Source organism: Trichomycterus rosablanca, chromosome 8, assembly GCF_030014385.1.
Source record: "Trichomycterus rosablanca isolate fTriRos1 chromosome 8, fTriRos1.hap1, whole genome shotgun sequence".
Lineage (NCBI taxonomy): Eukaryota > Metazoa > Chordata > Actinopteri > Siluriformes > Trichomycteridae > Trichomycterus > Trichomycterus rosablanca.
Window position 1 is genome coordinate 19,398,592 of NC_085995.1, and position 22,123 is coordinate 19,420,714.

At 40.2% G+C, this 22,123-nt stretch overlaps 1 protein-coding gene across 1 annotated transcript in view; it reads right to left on the reverse strand.

The window, feature by feature from the left end:
• drp2 (dystrophin related protein 2) overlaps window positions 1–22,123 on the reverse strand; it is a 172,399-nt gene that overhangs the window by 35,559 nt on the left and 114,717 nt on the right. Inside the window, exons 7-10 of the mRNA XM_063000547.1 lie at window positions 21,023–21,083; window positions 19,074–19,135; window positions 12,806–12,880; window positions 5,597–5,798 (exon numbers count right to left, since the gene is read on the reverse strand). Of these exons, the coding sequence (XP_062856617.1) occupies window positions 5,597–5,798; window positions 12,806–12,880; window positions 19,074–19,135; window positions 21,023–21,083 (400 nt within the window). The remainder of the gene's footprint in view (window positions 1–5,596; window positions 5,799–12,805; window positions 12,881–19,073; window positions 19,136–21,022; window positions 21,084–22,123) is intronic.

Consider the following 22,123-nt stretch of genomic DNA (forward strand, 5'->3'; position numbering starts at 1 on the left):
TGTAGGTTACATGCAAGCATTTGTGCTGTTGTTACAGATGTTCGTTTTTATGCAAAAAGCATCGCTCAACTATTGGCGATAAGAAGATGTAGATGTGTTTGTCGCAGTTGTTGTTTTCTTTAGTTCATTGACGTAAGAAGCGTTTTGCGCTTCACTCTCACCGTGACCCTCGGCTCAAATAGCCTATTTGCTATGTTTGATAAAACATCACTGAAGTTCCACGACACGAACATCCATTTGTGTGAAATAACCATCAAATCCAGTCTAAAAGCTCCACATGTATCTGTGTTTAGCTGGATTAACTTCCCGTGTGGTGTTTATGCAGCTCGGGGCTTAATGTACTGAAAGTACCACACAAAAACACTAAACCTATCTTTGTTATTACTGGTTATAAGTGCTCTGTACTGCCCAAATTTATTGGTCATTGTTTTAGTACAACAAGCCACGTTACGCTTTATTTTTTTACGTTAAGCGTTTAATACTGTCACTTTTACCACGTCATATCAAACAGTTCATCAGCGAGTATCAGAGGCAAACTGGATCAAAATTTAATCAGGTGAACTTTAAAAGATGAAAGTGGTTTAAATTCTATATAATGTTATAATGTCTCATGTGAAAGCGTCCAAACCTCTACACTGTGACACGCCCACAGATGACGTCACGGTTCACTGTGAAAAACCAAGTATTCTGTGGTATCAGATTAGAACGCAAGTTTGCTGTCTGGAACCTCTTTTTTTCGGTGGAAACACACGGAACTGGTTCAAAATCAAGTTCACGAACCGGAACGGAGCCGGATCGACATCAGTGGAAATGGCGTATGTTTGTTTGTGACTACTCTTGTGAACCAATAAACCTGCACTTGACTCCACTACCTGGTTTGGGTCTGCCTGGTGACATCTATCACCACGGTCAAGAATGGAGATGGGTCAGTGTTGATGTTGTAATGTGTTTCTGTTGCTGGCATTTTAAGCAGGAGTGTTGTGGCCTCTGTGGTGTAATTAAACCTTGGTTATAATTGAACTTTCCAGCTAAACAATAATCCCAAGAACACTTGGTCTTTCTCAGTTATAATTTCCATAGAAAATTATTGGTAGAATTTAAAAGAAAACAGTTGCAGCACAAAAGCCATCGAACCTTGATGAGCTGAAAGCTTTTTTTATAAGACGAATGGAAGAAGATTTCACAAAAGAGGTTTTTAGTACTTACTGAATTTGTTTATTTCAAATGAGTTTATCGAGACAAAGGATCCTCCACCAAGTATCTAAGCTTGGTGTAAAATAATGGTGCACATAGACATGTCAAGAGTCTTAGATATTTTTTCATTTAAACTCAATTACAGCAACTTATTAATTTACTTTGACTTTTATTTCATTGCAGACATTATGAATCTGAGCTATTTCATGTTTTATCTGCTTAACTTCATTTCATTTATTAATAAACATCCATTTTCATGGCATTTCAGGCCTGCAACACATTTAAAAAAAAGTTGGGTCAGTAAAGCATTTACCACTTTGTAATGTTGCCATTCCTTTTTACCACACTTAAAAGATGTTTTGGCACCGAGGATACCAAGTGATTTAGTGTTTCAGCTTTTATTTTGTCTCATTCTTCCTGCAAACACGTCTTAAGATGTGCAACAGTACGGGGTAGTCATTGTCGCATTTTTCGTTTTAAAATTCTCCACACATTCTCTATTGGGGACAGGTCAGGACTGCAGACAGGCCAGTCCAGTACCTGTTCCCTCTTCTTCCACAGCCATGCCTTTGTATTGTGTGCAGAATGTGGTTTTGCATTGTCTTGTTGAAAAATGCACGGACTTCCCTGGAAAAGATGACGTCCTGAAGGCAGCACATGTTGCTCTAAGATCTCAATGTACTTTTCTGCATTAATGCTGCCATCACAGAAGTGTAAATGACCTTTGCCAAGGGCACTGACACAGCCCCATACCATGACACACCCTGGCTTTTGGACTTGTTGCTGATAACAGTCTGGATGGTTCTTTTCGTCTTTGGTCCGGAGCACACAGCATCCATTTTTTATAAAAAAGACCTGGAGTACTGATTCTCAGAGAAGTCGTCGCCGCTTTTGAACATGATTAACATGAGGCTTCGTTTTTGCACAGTAAAGTTTTGAGTGGCATTTGTGCATGTAACTCTGTATTGTAGTGCTTGACAAAGGTTTGCCAAAGTAATCCCTCACCCATGTGGTTATATCAGCTATTGTTGAGTGGCGGCTCTTGATGCAGTGCTGCCTGAGGGATCGAAGGTCATGGGCGTTCTTGCGCCCTTGGCCTTTATGCAATAAAATTCCTCCCGATTCCTTAAATCGTTTAATGATATTATGTACTGTAGAGGGAGAAATATGCAAATCCCTTCCAATCTTTCTTTTTCATTTTAATAATTCTCACACATCTGTTGACAAACTGGAGATCCTCTGATCATCTTTGCTCATCAAAGACTCAGCCTTTTCTGGATGCTGCTTTTGTTCCAAACCATGATTACAATCACCTGTTGATATCACCTATTCAGAATCATGTAATTATTTAGTTTTTTTCACCTTCTTTACTAGGCCTAAATTGCCCCTATCCCAACTTTTTTGGAATGTGTTGCAGGCCTGAAATGCAGGAATGGATGTTTATTAACAAAACATGAAAGTCAAAGTAAATGTAAGGAACACTGGATTTTTATTTCATTTGCATTTTCCATACTGTCCCAGCTTTTTCTGATTTGGGGTTGTAAATAAGTTATGTTTATTGACAGTTCTTATTGTACATTGTTCTCATTGCTTTTCTATCCTGATTTAATAATGTTACAATATACTTATCTTTGCCTGTTTTTTTTCCGAAGTAGGTGGTACTTTGCCAAGTCAAACATCCCAGACTCACTAGTAACAGCTTAAAATCTGGATTTTTAAATCTTTGATTAAATACTTAGTAACAACCTACTGAATAAGTGACTGACTAATGGAAATCACTACAGCATGTTGAGGGAGCAGATCCAGTCATCTGGAATAGCTGCTGGTCACAGAGCGTGATACAAATTAAAATGAATCCCCATATCAGGATCCCTCACATGGTGGATATACAGTAGTAGTAAAATCAAAAAAGATTTATTTGTCATTTATACATACACCGATTAGGCATAACATTATGATCACCTTCTTGTTTCTACACTCACTGTCCATTTTATCAGCTTCACTTACCATATAGAAACACTTTGTAGTTCTACAATTACTGACTATGGTCCATCTATTTCTCTAAACACCTTTTTAGCCTGCCTTCACCCTGTTCTTCAATGGTCAGGACCACCACAGAGCAGGTATTATTTAGGTGGTGGATCATTCTCAGCACTGCAGTGACATGGTGGTGGTGTGTTAGTGTGTGTTGTGCTGGTATGAGTGGATCAGACACAGCAGCGCTGCTGGAGTTTTTAAATACCGTGTCCACTCACTGTCCACTCTATTAGACACCTAGTTGGTCCACCTTGTAGATGTAAAGTCAGTCATCTTCTAGATCTTTATCAGTGGTCACAGGACGCTGCCCATGGTGCACTGTTTGCTGGATATTTTTGGTTGGTGGACTATTCTCAGTCCATCAGCATTGCTGTGTCTGATCCACTACTACCAGCACAACACACACTAACACACCACCACCATGTCAGTGTCACTGCAGTGCTGAGAATGATCCACCACCTAAATAATACCTGCTCTGTAGTGGTCCTGTGGGGGTCCTGACCATTGAAGAACAGGTGAAAGCAGGTTAAAAAAGGTATGTAGAGAAACCGATGGACTACAGTCAGTAATTGTAGAACTACAAACTATATGGTAAGTGGAGCTGATAAAATGGACAGTGAGTATAAAAACAAGGAGGTGGTCATAATGTTATGCCTAATCTGTGTATACAGGTGTACAGTACAATAAAATTCTTTTTTAGTTTAAGGGCCTTGCTCAAGGGCCCAATAGTGATTGCATGGCAGAGCTGTAATTTGAATTCAAATTTTTGTAAATATTGCTTCCATTGTGCATAGCAATACAAAGTTATCTGCATTGTGTAGGATAAATCCTGTTATGGCTGTTTTGTATCTTCTGCATGTTCTTTTCTGTTGTCTGACTGACATCTAATGATTATCCTTCCCATGGACCAAGCTTATTTTCATTTTCTTCCTGTATTTATTGGCAGTTTCTGCAATTTATTTGTGGCAGTAAAAGCAATAATTTTCAGCTATTAGTTGTGGGTCCTAATTTAGCTGGAACAAGTATCTAACATTTGCTTCAGTTGGAAGATACTGCAAGATCAAATATTGGTTTTCTAACCAGCTGCCTGCTTGTCTAATTGTACAGAAAATACTGATTTCTAACAACAAACTGTTTTAAATTGAACCAGCAAGACAAATAAGTGGTCGGAAATACACCGACTAGGCATAACATTATGACCACTGACAGGTGAAGTGAACAACACTGATAATTTCTTCATCACGGCACATGATAGTGGGTGGGATATATTACGCAGCAAGTGAACATTTTAAAATCTCAAACTTGATGTTTTAGAAGCAGGAAAAATGTAGATGGCTAGACGACTGGGTCAGAGCATCTACAAAACTGCAACTCGTGTGGGGTGTTCCCAGTCTGCAGTGGTCAGTATCTATTAAAAGTGGTCCAAGGAAGGAACAGTGGTAAATCGGCTACAGGGTCATGGGCGGCCAAAGCTCATTGATGCACGTGGGGAGCAAGCTACTGTAGCTCAAATTGCTGAAGAAGTTAATGCTGGTTCTGATAGAAAGGTGTCAGAATACACAGTGCTTCACAGTTTGTTGCGTATGGGGCTGCATAGCCGCAGACCAGTCAGGGTGCCCATGCTGACCTCTGTTCACACCCATAAGCGCCAAAAATGGGCACGTGAGCATCGGAACTGAACCACGGAGTAATGGAAGAAGGTGGCCTGGTCTGATGAATTATGTTTTCTTTTACATCACGTGGATGGCCGGGTGTGTGCGCGTCGCTTCCCTGGGGAACACATGGCACCAGGATGCACTATGGGAAGAAGGCAAGCCGGCAGAGGCAGTGTGATGCTTTGGGCAATGTTCTGCTGGGAAACCTTGGGTCCTGACATCCATGTGGATGTTACTTTAACACGTACCACCTACCTAAGCATTGTTGCAGACCATGTACACCCTTTCATGGAAACAGTATTCCGTGATAACTGTGGCCTCTTTCAGCAGGATAATGCCCCCTGCCACAAAGCAAAAATGGTTCAGGAATGGTTTGAGGAGCACAACAAGGAGTTTGAGGTGTTGACTTGGTCTTTCAATTCCCCAGATCTCAATCCAATTGAGCATCTGTGGGATGTGCTGGACAAACAATTCCAATCCATGGTGGCCCCACCTCCCAACTCAGAGGAGTTAAAGGATCTAACATCTTGGTGTCAGATACCACAGCACACCTTCAGGGGTCTAGTGGAGTCCATGCCTCAACAGGTCAGAGCTGTTTTGGCAGGAAAAGGGGGACCAACACAATATTAGGAAGGTGGTCATAATGTTATGCCTGATCGGTGTATATCAACACAAGCAGAATAAGAAGATCGTGCGAAGTGTAGAGGTACCTGTCATAGACGTTAAGCAACCAGTTGAGGCACATGTCCACACAGAGTGGGATGTTGATGAGAACAGATCGCTCTTCTTCCATCCTTTCATACAAAGAAGTAAGGGCTTGGATTACTTCCACCACATCCATCATATTCTCACTACGCAGCAGCTCTTGCTCTCTGAATACTTCGGCTACACTGGTCAGTTTCAAAAGATCAACTACACAAACAACAAAAACACAACAAAAAGTGTTAAGTATATTACAGGTGAAGTCAAAAGTTTACATACATGTGAAAAGCATTTGTATGTTACTGTATTTTTTCCCCATGTCATCATCACCACCTGGACCTCTTAGAATAAGGTCACAGTCTGGCTTTCCTTTCCAATCTTGACAAACAGAACACTGCTCCACAAACTTTGTTCCTAGAGACAATTGTTTTTACCAATATACAGTGGACCCTTGAGTTACGAACGGTTTACCATACGAACATTTTGAGTTACGAACAATCTTTTTCAACTTAACGTACGAACAAATTTGGAATTACGAACCGAAATTCGCGAAACACGTGACGTCACGAACAAGTTGACTCCAACCGTCTCTCTCTCTCTCTCTCTCTCTCTCTCCATATATACTGTATATATACAGTGTATCACAAAAGTGAGTACACCCCTCACATTTCTGCAGATATTTAAGTATATCTTTTCATGGGACAACACTGACAAAATGACACTTTGACACAATGAAAAGTAGTCTGTGTGCAGCTTATATAACAGTGTAAATTTATTCTTCCCTTAAAATAACTCAATATACAGCCATTAATGTCTAAACCAAAGTGAGTACACCCCTTTGGTGTACAACAAAAGTGAGTACACCCCTAAGAGACTACACCCCTAAATGTCCAAATTGAGCACTGCTTGTCATTTCCCCTCATTTTATATAACAGTGTAAATTTATTCTTCCCTCAAAATAACTCAATATACAGCCATTAATGTCTAAACCAAAGTGAGTACACCCCTTTGGTGTACAACAAAAGTGAGTACACCCCTAAGAGACTACACCCCTAAATGTCCAAATTGAGCACTGCTTGTCATTTTCCCTCCAAAATGTCATGTGATTTGTTAGTGTTACTAGGTCTCAGGTGTGCATAGGGAGCAGGTGTGTTCAATTTAGTAGTACAGCTCTCACACTCTCTCATACTGGTCACTGAAAGTTCCAACATGGCACCTCATGGCAAAGAACTCGCTGAGGATCTCAAAAGACGAATTGTTGTGCTACATGAAGATGGCCAAGGCTACAAGAAGATTGCCAACACCCTGAAACTGAGCTGCAGCACAGTGGCCAAGATCATCCAGCATTTTAAAAGAGCAGGGTCCACTCAGAACAGACCTCGCGTTGGTCGTCCAAAGAAGCTGAGTGCACGTGCTCAGCGTCACATCCAACTGCTGTCTTTGAAAGATAGGCGCAGGAGTGCTGTCAGCATTGCTGCAGAGATTGAAAAGGTGGAGGGTCAGCCTGTCAGTGCTCAGACCATACGCCGCACACTACATCAAATTGGTCTGCATGGCTGTCACCCCAGAAGGAAGCCTCTTCTGAAGTCTCTACACAAGAAAGCCCGCAAACAGTTTGCTGAAGACATGTCAACAAAGGACATGGATTACTGGAACCATGTCCTATGGTCTGATGAGACCAAGATTAATTTGTTTGGTTCAGATGGTCTCAAGCATGTGTGGCGGCAATCAGGTGAGGAGTACAAAGATAAGTGTGTCATGCCTACAGTCAAGCATGGTGGTGGGAATGCCATGGTCTGGGGCTGCATGAGTGCAGCAGGTGTTGGGGAGTTACATTTCATTGAGGGACACATGAACTCCAATATGTACTGTGAAATACTGAAGCAGAGCATGATCCCCTCCCTCCGGAAACTGGGTCGCAGGGCAGTGTTCCTGCATGATAATGACCCCAAACACACCTCTAAGATGACCACTGCTTTATTGAAGAGGCTGAGGGTAAAGGTGATGGACTGGCCAAGCATGTCTCCAGACCTAAACCCAATAGAACATCTTTGGGGCATCCTCAAGTGGAAGGTGGAGGAGCGCAAAGTCTCGAATATCCGCCAGCTCCGTGATGTCGTCATGGAGGAGTGGAAAAGCATTCCAGTGGCAACCTGTGAAGCTCTGGTAAACTCCATGCCCAGGAGAGTTAAGGCAGTTCTGGGAAATAATGGTGGCCACACAAAATATTGACACTTTAGGAACTTTCACTAAGGGGTGTACTCACTTTTGTTGCCAGTGGTTTAGACATTAATGGCTGTATATTGAGTTATTTTGAGGGAAGAATAAATTTACACTGTTATATAAGCTGCACACAGACTACTTTTCATTGTGTCAAAGTGTCATTTTGTCAGTATTGTCCCATGAAAAGATATACTTAAATATCTGCAGAAATGTGAGGGGTGTACTCACTTTTGTGATACACTGTATATACAGTATATATATACAGTATATATACAGTGAGCGAACATTCGGACAGCTGATGGTGTTTTTTCCCAGTGTTTTCTTTATATTTTGTAAAATTCAATATTAAAATGTCCCCAAAGTATGTGCAGAAAAAGCGCAGTGTTGAGAAAATGAAAAAAATCTATTACATTTGTTATATAATATATATATATATATATATATATATATAATAGTATAATTACTCCTGCCTGCAGCTGTCACTGTGTATCAGACAGCTGGGACAGTGAGTGAGTTTGAGAGAGAAGAAGGAATTCGGCTCAGTAAAGTATTCTTTCTACAAAATACAACACTATTGAAATAAAGAAGGAGTAATAGAGAAATATGAGAGTTATTGTTGTTTTTGGTAGATACATTTTATATGAAAAGAAGAAAATTTATTATGGTGTATGGTACAGCACAAATACTGAAATGTGATGTGTTTTTATGTACAGTACAGTATTACTGTGTATTGTTGCTTATTCTTGTTTATTACATGAATGTGTATTCTATAATTTAAGATTTAAGGGAAAATACACGTATATTTCTAACAAAAAAAAAGAGCATTTAAGACATTACAAAGGTTAGGTAAGGCGGTGGTTTGGGAGGTCTGGCACAGATTATTTCTATTTACATTATTTCTTATAGAAAAAATAGGTTTAACTAACAAACATTTTGACTTAAGAACAGCCCTTTGGAACCAATTAAATTCGTAAGTCAAGGGTCTACTGTACCTGGGACTTTTGGATGCTTAGTGCTTCCTAGAGTTTTCTATTGTTTTGTTTGTGGTTAAGTCTAATAGGTGCAGCCAAACTAGGGCAAAGCTAGAAACCACTGTTGAATGAGTGTGACCTACAAGCCCTCAGACATATGCTGCCATTAGGTCCATGCCTTATTTTGCACATGCAACAATATATGTCACCTATTGAACATGCATGGCATAGGTGTTCTAGTAGCAGTCTAATGCACCAGCACAACACATCTGAGATTAAAGGCAAAAATTGGCTGTGTCTTAGGATGGAAGGGTCAGGCAGGGTTCCTCCACTCTGCCATTGTGATCTCTGCAGCCTTCATGATAGGAAAATTCATGTAGAGATTAGCATGACTCTTTAAGTATGAAAAGCTCTACGTGAGCCCTCACCACTGGCACTTGAATACGAAGCAGCGGCTACTACTATGTGCATGTCAGAGAGGCAAACGAGAGAAAATGATTTAAAAGAAATGCATGGTCATGAAGAGGCGACCACAAAATGAGCGTTGAGAGTGTTTTATCAAGCAAAAATTGCGAAAAATCCATTTGCAAAACTCGGTAGGAAGTACTGTCGCCTCACAGCAGGAAGGTCCTGGGTTCAATTCCTTGGTCCAGGTCCTTTCTGAGTGGAGTTTTCATGTTCTTTCTGTGTCTGTGTGGGTTTCCCTGGGAGGTCCGGTTTCCTCTCACAGTCCGGTGTTTGACACTGAACTTGAACTAATGAATCATGTCTAATCTGTAACTACCTGTCCTGTCATGAATGTAACCAAAGTGTAAAACATGATGTTAAAATCCTAATAAACAAACAAACTTTTTGAGTGTGTTGAAGGCATCAAAATTTAAATTTGTTCATATGTACAAAAAATTTAGGTGGTCAGTGGAAACATTATAAATAGGGCTACCGTTAATTCATCGAGATAAACATTTTTAATCAAACAAATTTTATTGGGCTGTTTGTGGCACGTAAATATGTGTCTCTGTGGTAATTTGCACTGCTTTAACACAGCAACATTGTGTTTATACTGTAGCCATAACACGGGCACAACAGGTGTCGTGAGTTACAAATTACGTACACGCACACACATGCAAACTGAATCACTGTCCGAAACGACTCTTTTCAAACAAATTATTCGTTAGAATCTAATCAGGGAGCTGTGCTCTTATCTATGGTAAACATTCATTCGTTATGCTCACAAAACGCATTTCATTATGGTGTCATGCGTAAACAACTCCATGAATCCCCATGATTTTGGGCAGAATTTCAATCTCTCTTCTCATTGGTTGTTGTATAAGTGACAGTTTAGTGAATGAATGACCAGTTTTAGCTTTTTACCGGGAAAGCCGAGAGAATAATTGATCTAAGATGGTTTTCGTTAGTTAGGTGGACAAACACAGTTGGATATTGGTTTATATATTCTGGAAATATTCTGGAAAGATACAAGATACAACACAGGGATATACAGTAGATTTGGTCTCAATTTGAAGAAGAGAAGCTCAGGTAAGCAGCGGTTATAATTTTATGCTGCTTTGTGGTTGATCTGGGTCACGGTGCTGCTGTTTACCGTGTCTACCGCTTTTATTTTGCAATGATAGCAAAGCATTATCAGATATTTTACTTTTTTGGGATTTTTTGAAGCTCATTTATTTAAAGTTAAACCAACAGCGTTAATGAAATTGTGAGATTCTGCTGGTTTGTTTGATATAAATATTGTCAGTATTTATACAAATACAGCCTTGTAATAATAACTGTAATTTTGTCAGAATTTATCTGCATTTAACTACTATGCTTTGTGAACATACGGGCAGTGGACTGCCATTGCACTTATACATGTATATTGTATCGTATTGTATATCACCACTTCTCAAAAGCATATCGAGGTATACATTTTTTTGTCATATCGCCCAGCCCTAGTGAGAACTCCCTCCTGCCCCTTCCCAAGAGCTTCCTACCATACACAATGCTTAATCCCTGTTTACACCTTTTAGAATCTCTGTGAATGGATAATGTGCAATAAGTACACACTGATTTTATTTGTCTGCTCTATAGTGATTTCCTAAGGCCCTCTGAGAGGCTAAGATCCGAGGCTGTCCACTGATACCACGACTAACTGGATAATAAGATAAAATCATGACATAATGTATACTGTGAGGGTGGCTGGAGATCTTTTAGGCTTGGTTTTAAAGACTCTAACAGTCTTGCTGGATGGATGTTATTCCCTGCAGCCATTCTCAATCACAGTAAGTCAAAACCACAGAGTTACTGTGGCACTCTGGTAATTAATTTTCGTAATGGCATAGACTATCAGATCAACGGAAAGTGATGGAAAGAGAAGAGAAAAAAAGTTAGAATGAGTAAGCAGGGGCTCCAGAGAGGAAACGGTTGCAACAGGGAGTGGAGAAGAGATAAAGGAAAGTGAAGGCTGTCTCAGCAGTGCAACGAGCATGTTAAATAAGGTAGAGTAGTATGAAAAACATTTCCGCAATGCTGTGCTCTGGTACGTGCAGTATAGGTGCAGTGATGGCATGAGGGTCATGAGCAGTCGATCTGCCTCATATCCAAAATAGACAGCTCCTGTTTGTGCAGATAAACCTTAGCTTAACAACCCTGACTCTAGCCAGTCAATAGTTTCATTGATTTTAACATACAACCCCGAATCAGGTCTGAAACACACAGTTAGAACAGTAAGGCATTTACCACTTTGTAATGTTGCCATTCCTGTTCACCACACTTAAAAGACGTTTTGGCACCGAGGATACCAAGTGATTTAGTGTTTCAGCTTTTATTTTGTCCAATTCTTCCTGCAAACATGTCTTAAGAGGTCGTCGTTACATTTATCGTTTCAAAATTCTGCAGGCAGGCCAGTCCAGTACCCGTACCCTCTTCTTCCACAGCCATGCCTTTTTTAATGTGTGCAGCATGTGCATGGACGTCCCTGGAAAAGATGACGTCTTGAAGGCAGCATATGTTGCTCTTGGATCTCAATGTACTTTTCGGCATTAATGCTGCCATCACAGAAGTGTAAATTACCTTTGCCAGGGGCATTGACACAGCCCCATACCATGACAGACCCTGGCATGACAGTCTGGATGGTCCTTTTCATCTTTGGTCCGGAGCACTCAGCATCCATTTTTTTTTTAAGACAGACCTGGAATGCTGATTCATCTGACCACAATACACGTTTCCACTGTGTGATGGTCCATCCTAGATGCCTCAGAGCCCTGAGAAGTCGACACCGCTTCCAGACATGGTTAACATAAGGCTTTTAATTTGCACAGTAATGCTTTAAGTGGCATTTATGCAAGAAATCCCTTGACCATGTGGTTATATCAGCTTTTGTTGAGTGGCGGTTCTTGATGCAGTTCTCCCTTGGCCTTTACGCACTGAAATTCCTTCCAATTTCTTGAATCGTTTAATGATATTATGCACTGTAGAGGGATAAATATGCAAATCCCTTCCAATCTTTCTTTGAGGTACATTGTTTTTAAACATTTCAATCATTTTCTCACACATTTGTTGACAAACTGGAGATCCTCTGATCATCTTTGCTCATCAAAGACTCAGCCTTTCCTGGATGCTGCTTTTGTACCAAAACATGATTACAATCACCTGTTGACATCAACACTAGCCCTATATTGCCCCCGTCGCAACTTTTTTTTGGAAGGCCCGAAATGCAAGAATGGAGTTATATTAACAAATGAAATGAAGTTGAGCAGACAAAACATGAAATATCTTGGGTTTAAACTGTCTGCAATTAAATAAAACTGTCCCAACTTTTTCTGATTTGAGGTTGTATAAGCTGTTCAATTATCTTAAATGCATAATTTCACCAATTATAAGACCTAATTAGGCATAATGAACTTAGCTGGGTCCAAAAAAAAATGACACAGCATGGCAAGACTTACTTAAAGTGAGGAATGGAATGTGCATTGAAGACGGAGAGAGAAGAAGAATTGGTATGAAGAAAGAATATTTAAACATACTCACATCTCAAGGATTTCTGTACACGACGAAGTTTCATGGCTGTGCGGTATGCTGAGAACTTGATGTTGTTTAGGTCCGCTATGTAAAAATAAAGAGGGGAAAATAATTATTATGAGGAAACAGACAAGAAGCAATTGATGAGCACCATACAGACTTAATACTGCAGTTCATAGAGCCACATTATATAAAACATATTTGGTACATTTACTCAATATACAACCCCAAATCATAAAGTTGAAGTTGAGACAGCATGGAAAATACAAATAATAATAAAAACATTCATTCCTGCATTTCAGGTCTGCAACATATTCCAAAAAAAGTTGGGACAGTAAGGAATTTACCACTTTGTAATGTTACTGTTCCTTTTCACCACACTTAAAAGACATTTTGGCACCGATGACACCAAGTGATTTAGTGCTTTAGCTTTTATTTTGTCCCATTCTTCCTGCAAACACGTCTTAAGATGTGCAACAGTTTGGAGTCGTCGTTGTTACGTATTTTTTGTTTCATAAGTCTCCACACATTCTCTATTGGGGACAGGTCAGGACAGCAGGCAGGCCAATCCAGTACCCGTACCCTCTTCTTCCGCAGCCATGCCTTTGTAATGTGTGCAGCATGTGGTTTTGCATTGTCTTGTTGAAAAATGCATGGACGTCCCTGGAAAAGATGACGTCTTGAAGGCAGCACATGTTGCTCTAAGATCTCAATGTACTTTTCTGCATTAATGCTGCCATCACAGAAGTGTAAATGACCTTTGCCAAGGGCACTGACACAGCCCCATACCATGACAGACCCTGGCTTTTGGACTTGTTGCTGAATACAGTCTGGATTACAGTCTGTTTTTTGGTCTGGAGCACACGACATTTTTTCCAACAAAGACCTGGAATGCTGATTCATCTTACCACAATAGACGTTTCCACTGTGTGATGGTCCATCCTAGATGCCTCAAAGCCCAGAGAAGTCGACGCTGCTTCCGGACATGGTTAACTTAAAGCTTTTTTTTTGCACAGTAAAGTTTTAAGTGGCATTTGTGCATGTAACTCTGTATTGTAGTGCTTGACAAAGGTTTGCCAAAGTAATCCCTCACCCATGTGGTTATATCAGCTATTGTTGATGCAGTGTCGTCTGAGGGATTGAAGATCACGGGTTTTCAGCTTAAGCTTGCGCCCTTGGCCTATACGCACTGAAATTCCAGGTCAAAGTGAACGGAAGGAACTCTGCATTTTTATTTTATTTGCATTTCCCATACTGTCCCAACTTTTTTTGATTTAGGGTCGTAAAAGTGCAGAAACTTTTTGAAGATCCCTTGTATATTTATTACAAGAACAAAAATCCTTTTTTATTAATAAACACTAATAAATTGTAGTTTAGGATTAAGCTAATTCACCAAAAGTAAATTACCTATAACTAAGGCTTTACTAAATTCATGGGAAATTATGCCTATTTACACAAACCTAATTTTTCAAAAATCACAGATTTTATGGATTCTTAAAGAAAAGTGCCACATTTCACAGCAGTCATTAAATAACTGCTATAAACTGAATGATAGAATCAGTGCAAGCTACAATACACAGCATAGCCTACCTTAACGGATACGTAGATACTCGTCCTTGTTTTTACCCCCCCCCCCCCCCCCCCCCCCCCCCCCCCATCCCCACCCCCGCTGTATCCGCATAATCAGTTAGGAGTTTTCCAAACTTAGTTTTGTCTAACCGATTGCTGGTCTAATCAAGCGTCTTTGGAGTTGCTGATGTTATTTTAAAAAAAAGACATAAACTGTACATAGATAAACTATCGGTTTGGCTTGTTTTTTCGAGCACAGACCACCTAGAGATGATCACATGTGCAGAGAAGCACACTTTTTCATTGCCTATGGAATCCCCAAAGGGACAAAGTGCACTCAATATGCAAACACACATGTCAAAGATTGTCAACACACCACAGCACAGAAAAGTCGCTATGCTATGTGAATGAAAAATGTTAAATCGCCAAACACAATTTCATAGCAAATTTCATATTACACAGGAAGCAGCTCATTTCATGGGACACGACTCCTGTAACCATTTTTATTCATCTTTACTATACATGCCAGTAATTTTGGAAGAGACTGTATAGCCAAAGGTTTGAAGACAAAGCATTCATATGGAGTTCCCTGCTAATTAGTAGCAATGTCTAAATACCTTTGGTCATATAGGGTGTGTTCTAAAACCTAGATTACCATTTTCGGTACACGGAGGAAGATGTTTGTTGACATGCTAGCACGTTGTGCCACTCCATCCCATTGGTTTGAATGACATGAGGCTAACTGCGTTACTCGTCTCACATTTGTCAATAAAATCTAAACGACCCCCAATACTCTGTGGTATAAATATTCTGTGGACTGATGAGTCAAAGGTGGAATTTTTTGATAGACATGGACCTGTTACATCTGAGGTAAAGCTATTATCGTATTCCACCTTAAGAACATCATACCAACATTCAAACATAGTAGTTCTGGTGTGATGGTCTGGGGCTGCTTTGCTTCCACAGAAACAGGACGACTTGTAATAATTAATGGAACTACAAATTCTGCTCTCTATCAGAACATCCTGAAGTATAATGTCTATCTAACAATTTGTGATCTAAAGTATAAGCGCTAGAGGACAATGATCCATAGCATACCATACCAATTCCGCTGAGATGCTGTGGCAAGTCCTTAAAAGGGCAGTTCATGCTTGAAAAACCCCTAATGTAGTATTTATCACATATCATGACTTGCATAGTAATGCTTTAAGTAAGCTAGAGTGTTTAGATTCAGCAAGTCATGCCCCGGTATTGCAGAATTATAAAGCAGTGTTATAATCACTATAGATGAACGTCTTTACTCTAAGGAATGTAAACTAGACTTTCATTTACCCCTTTTGTTTAGTACTAATTAAATCACCAGCCTGATAATGCAGGCAGCAGCTTTTTACACACAGCCAACTAATTACCCAGCAACCTGATAAGTTGCTCATCCTTCGTCTGGTACTTTGCTGTAAAAAAAAGTATTTGCCCCCTTTCCAGTTTGTCCTACATCCACAAATAAGAAAAAGTTGGGACAGTATGGAAAATGCCACTTGTACAAATTCCACTTAAAACTTTACTGTGCAAAAAAAGAAGCCTTATGTTAACCATGTCCAGAAGCAGCGTCGACTTCTCTGGGCTCTATGTTCTACAGTGGAAACATGTATTGTGGTCAGATGACCAAGGACGAAAATGACCGTCCTGACTGTTATCAGCAACAAGTCCAAAAGCCAGGGTGTGTCATGGTATGGGGCGGTGTCAGTGCCCTTGGCAAAGGTCATTTACACTTCTGTGATGGCAGCATTAATGCAGAAAAGTACATTGAGATCTTAGAGCAACATATGCTGCCCTCAAGACGTCATCTTTTCCAGGGACGTCCATGCATTTTTTAACAAGACAATGTAAAACCACATGCTGCACACATTACAAAGGCATGACTGTGGAAGAAGAGTGTACGGGTACTGGACTGGCCTGACTGCAGTCCTGACATGTCCCCAAAACATCTTTTAAGTGTGGTGAAAAGAAATAGCAACAATACAAAGTGGTAAATGCTTTAGTGTCCCAACTTTTTTTGGAATGTGTCGCAGCCCTGAAATGCAGGAATGGATGTTTATTAATAAATGAAATTATGTTGACCAGACAAAACATGAAATATCTCAGATTTTTGCTGTCCCAACTTTTTCTGATTTGGTGTTGTATTTTTGCATATTTGTCACACTTGCATGTTATACGTTTCAGATCATCAAGCTACTTTTAATACTAGACGAAGACAATTCAAGTAAACACAAAATCCTTTTTTAAATGATGATTTTATTTAGTGAAGGAAAAATCCTGTTCAGCACTACCTGACCCTATGTGAAAAAGACACATCACGGAAATTAAAGCCTGTCTGGCAATGTGATTGAGGTTAGAAGGTCTCAAACAAAAACAGCAAATGAATCCAATGTTCTAGAGAAATTCAAATACAGATGCAAAACAAAGTAATTAAAGTCTGCAAGTCTGGAAAAAGGCATGAAGCATTGCCACGACCCATTATCCACAAATAGAGATAACATGGAACATGGTGAACCTTCCTAGGAGTGGCCTGCTTACCAAAATTTCACCATAAATGCTTGGACGACTCATCCAGGACGTCACAAAAAACCTAGACACATCTAAAGACATAATTTTTCATTTACAGCATTCAGAAGATGCTTTCATCTACACCGATCAGCCTTAACATCAAAACCACCTACTTGTTTCTACACTTACTGTCCATTTTATCAGCTCCACTTACCATATAGAAGCACTTTGTAGTTCTACAATAACTGATCGTAGTCCATCTGTTTTTCTACACACCTTTTTAGCCTGCTTTCACCCTGTTCTTTAATGGTCAGGACCACCACAGAGCAGGTATTATTTAGGTGGTGGATCATTCTCAGCACTGCACTGACACTGATATGGTGGTGGTGCTGCACTGCTGGAGTTTTTAAATACCGTGTCCACTCACTGTCCACTCTATTAGACACTCCTACCTAGTTGGTTCATCTTGTAGATGTACAGTCAGAGATGTTCATCAGTGGTCACAGGACGCTGCCCACAGGGCGATGTTGGCTAGACGTTTTTGGTTGGTGGACTATTCTCAGTCCAGCAGTGACAGTGATGTGTTTAACAACTCCATCAGTGCTGCTGTGTCTGATCCACTCATACCAGCACAACACACACTAACACACCACCACCATGTCAGTGTCACTGCAGTGCTGAGAATGACCCACCACCCAAATAATACCTGCTCTGTAGCTAACAAAGCATGCAGAAAAACAGATGGACTACAGTCAGTAATTGTACAAAGTGCCTCTATATGGTAAGTGGAGCTGATAAAATGGACAGTGAGTGTAGAAACAAGGAGGTGGTTTTAATGTTATGGCTGATCGGTGTAATTTGACTTACAATTGCTAAATACAATGCAAGCTATTGCGAAATAAGGGCATTGGCAACTTGGCACTGATGGGGTTTGAACCATCAGCCTGTGATCGCCAGTCCAATATCTTACATTTACATTTCCGACATTTAGCAGATGCTTTAATCCAAAGTGACTTACAGTACTGGGACAGTATACAGTCTAAGCAATTGAGGGTTAAGGGCTTTGCTCAAGGGCCCAACAGTGGCATCCTGGCAGTGGTTGGGTTTAAACCAGCAGCCTTCTGCTAACCAGTCCAGTACCTAAACCACTAGACTACAACTGTCCCTTACTACAAGTTAATCACTAAGCTACCAATGCCTAGAAACTACAGGCCTCACTTGTATCAGTTAAGGTACAAATTAAACAATACAGTGGGTAAACTGGCAACCATGCGAGCATTCACATCCTTGTAAATGCCCAGGTGAAAGTGCAGGAGTAAAAAGAGTAATTTGACAACACAGACAACAAATGACCTCAAATCACTAGATAGTAGATCGAACATGATTTAATCTAATGAACATACTCACATAGTGCAACCCAAAATCAGAAAAAGTTGGGACAGTATGGAAAATGCAAATAAAATAAAAATAAAAATGACTTTAATTTGATTGCTGACAGTTTGAACGCAAGATAATTCATGTTTTGTCTGCTCAACTTCATTTCATTTGTTAATTTACCTTCATTCCTGCATTTCAGGCCTGCAACACATTCCAAAAAAAGTTGGGATGGGGGTGATTGTAATCATGGCAGCATCCAGGAAAGGCTGGGTCTTTGATGAGCAAAGATGATCAGAGGATCTCCAGTTTGTCAACAAATGTGTGAGTAAATTATTGAACTGTTTAAAAACAATGAACCTCAAAGAAAGATTGGAAGGGATTTGCATATTTATCCCTCTACAGTGCATAATATCATTAAACGCTTCAAGGAATCAGGAGGAATTTTAGTTTGTAAAGGCCAAGGGGTGATATAACCACATGGGTGAGGGATTACATTTGGCAAACTTTTGTCAAGCACTACAATACAGAGTTACATGCACAAATGCCACTTAAAACTTTACTGTGCAAAAAAGAAGCCTTATGTTAACCATGTCCAGAAGCGGTGTCGACATCTCTGGGCTCGGAGGCATCTAGGATGGACCATCACACAGTGGAAACATGCATTGTGGTAAGATGAATCAGCATCCCAGGCAAAGTTAATGTAAGACACTGAACTGTCCCATTTTTTTCTGATTTGAGGTTGCATGTGTAGACAAAACTCAAAAACTCAAAAAGTTTGTAGACTTACCAAGTGCTTGATAAAGCTCTGTCATCTTTGGATGGTCCCAGCAAGTTGTTTGAGCCTGGTGGCTAAAACCACATACAGAATGACACAGATCAAGATTAATAAGGTTAATTGCAAAGATAATTTTTATTAATTTAGTGTTTTTTTTGTTGGATGTGTTGGATTTATAAAGTTAACAGAACTTTTGCACAATTTTTGGAGGGAAGTTCATTACACAATTAACAAAGCATGACATTTGAGCAGAAATGTACTGCTTTTTATAATTGAATACCTCTAATAAAAACCACTCTATATTATACGGCAAATCTATAGTCTGCAAACTAGCAAACAGTATTTCCAAACTTGTTCCTGTATTGCCATGCACACACGTACTAAGCCCAGCAAGAAAGATATCAAATAAATTCATAATGAGAGCGAATAAATCAACAGGCAGCTTAAAGTGGGCAGTGTGTCGTGAGCCGTGGGGCTGTTTGCACACGGATCATTACCTGAGAAAATCTTATATTGATTAGCCAGCAACAAACAAAGTCCATCTGTACTTCTCTTCTGGGGCTCACACGTCCAACCCATAAACACAGTCAAACACACACACACACACACACACACACACACACACACACACACACACAGCTTCTTTCCTAAAATTTAACATCCCTTAATGTCCCTAAATATCTCTGCAACATACACTGATCAGGCATAACATTAAACCCACCTCCTTGTTTGTACACTCAATTTCCTTTTTATCAGCTCCACTTACCATATAGAAGCACCTTGTAGTTCTACAATTACTGGCTGTAGTCCATCTGTTTCTCTGCATACTTTTTAGCCTGCTTTTACCCTGTTCTTCAATGGTCAGGACCGCCACAGGACCACTACAGAGTAGGTATTATTTGGGTGGTGGGTAATTCTCAGCTCTGCAGTGACACTGATATGGTGGTGGTGTGTTAGTGTGTGTTGTGCTGGTGTGAGTGCATAAGACACAGCAGCGCTGATGGAGTTTTTAAACACCTCACTGTCACTGCTGAACTGAGAATAGTCCACCAACCACAAATATCCAGCCAACAGCGTCCAGTTGGCAGCGTCCTGTGACCACTGATGAAGGTCTAGAAGATGACCAACTCAAAAAGCATCAATAGATGAGCGATCGTCTCTGACTTTACATCTACAAGGTGGGCCAACTAGATAGGAGTGTCTAATAGAGTGGACAGTGAGTGGACACGGTATTTAAAAACTGCAGCAGCGCTGCTGTGTCTGATCCACTCATACCAGCACAACACACACTAACACACCACCACCATGTCATTGTCACTGCAGTGCTGAGAATGATCCACCACCCAAATAATACCTGCTCTGTGGTGGTCCTGTGGGGGTCCTGACCATTGAAGAACAGGGTGAAAGCAGGCTAAAATGTTATGTAGAGAAACAGATGGACTACAGTCAGTACTTGTAAAACTTCAAAGTGCTTCTATATGTTAAGTGGAGATGATAAAATGGACAGTGAGTGTAGAAACAAGGAGGTGGTCATAATGTTATGGCTGATCGGTGTAAATAGGCTGTGAAACACATTTAACCAATTCAGGGTTGCGGTGGGTACAATTCACTGGACGAAATTCAGGAACCACCCTGGACAGGTTGCCTGTCCATCACAGAACAAACACACACACTCACACTTAGGGCAATTTTAGTATCGCCAGTTAACCTGTGTGCCTTTGGACTGTGGGAGGAAACCAGAGCACTCGGAAAAAAACCCACACAGACACGGGGAGAACATGCAAATTCCACACAGAAAGGAATTTGCTCCACCATTCTCTCTCTCTTTTCTTGCTCTCACCCCCCCCCCCCCCCCCCCCCCATCCTCTCTCTCAGCTTGATAATCTAAAAACTTATATTACTGTTTTTTCCAATGTACTGCCAGTGCGTGCTGACTTTAGAGAGCTACCAGTTAAACTTACTTGATGTAGTACGGCACTTTATTTGGGGATATAGCTCGCTCCCAAGGTATCTGCACTGAACCTGTGAGAAATAATGAAACAGAAAATGATGAAGCAAAAAGGAGGAGACGGTAAAAGAAAGAGTAAGAAAGACAGAGTAAGTGGAAGCAGACAGAGATGAAGAGTGAGAGGATAGGCGTGAAGCAAAGAAATGAGGAGAATTTTATGAGACAATTTTATTTTGCCATTCGTTCACAAAATCTACAATCCCAAATCAGAAAAAGTTGAGACACTATGAAAAATGCAAATAAAATAAAAATGCAGTGTTTCTTACACTACTTTGACTTTTATTTGATTGCAGACAGATTGAACCCAAGATATTTCATGTTTTGTCTGCTCAGCTTTATTTCATTTATTAATAAACATCCATTCCTGCATTTCAGGCCTGCAACACATTCCAAAAAAAGTTGGAAAAGGACGGGGGAAATTTAGAGCTAGTAATGAGGTGAAAAAACTAAATAATGATGTGATACCAAACAGGTGATTGTAATCATGGTTTGGTACAAAAGCAGCATCCAGAAAAGGCTGAGTCTGATGAGCAAGGATGATCAGAGGATCTCCAGTTTGTCAACAAATGTGTGAGAAAATTATTTAAATGTTTAAAAACAATGTACCTCAAAGAAAAATTGGAAGGGATTTGCATATTTCTCCCTTTACAGTGCATAATATTATTAAATGATTCAAGGAATCTGGAGGTATTTCAGTGCATAAAGGCCAAGGGCACAAGTTTACAGCACTGCATCAAGAACCACCACTCAACTATAGCTGATATAACCACATGGGTGAGGGATTACTTTGGCAAAACTTTGTCAAGCACTAAAATACAGAGTTACATGCACAAATGCCACCTAAAACTTGACTGTGCAGCAAAGAAGCCTTATGTTAACCATGTCCAGAAGCGGCATCGACTTCTCTGCACTCGGAGGCATCTAGGATGGACCATCACAAAGTGGAAACGTGTATTGTGGTCAGATGAATCAGCATTCCAGGTCTTTTTTGGAAAAAAATTGACGCTGTGTGCTCCAAAGACGAAAAGGACCATCCAGACTGTTATTAGCAACA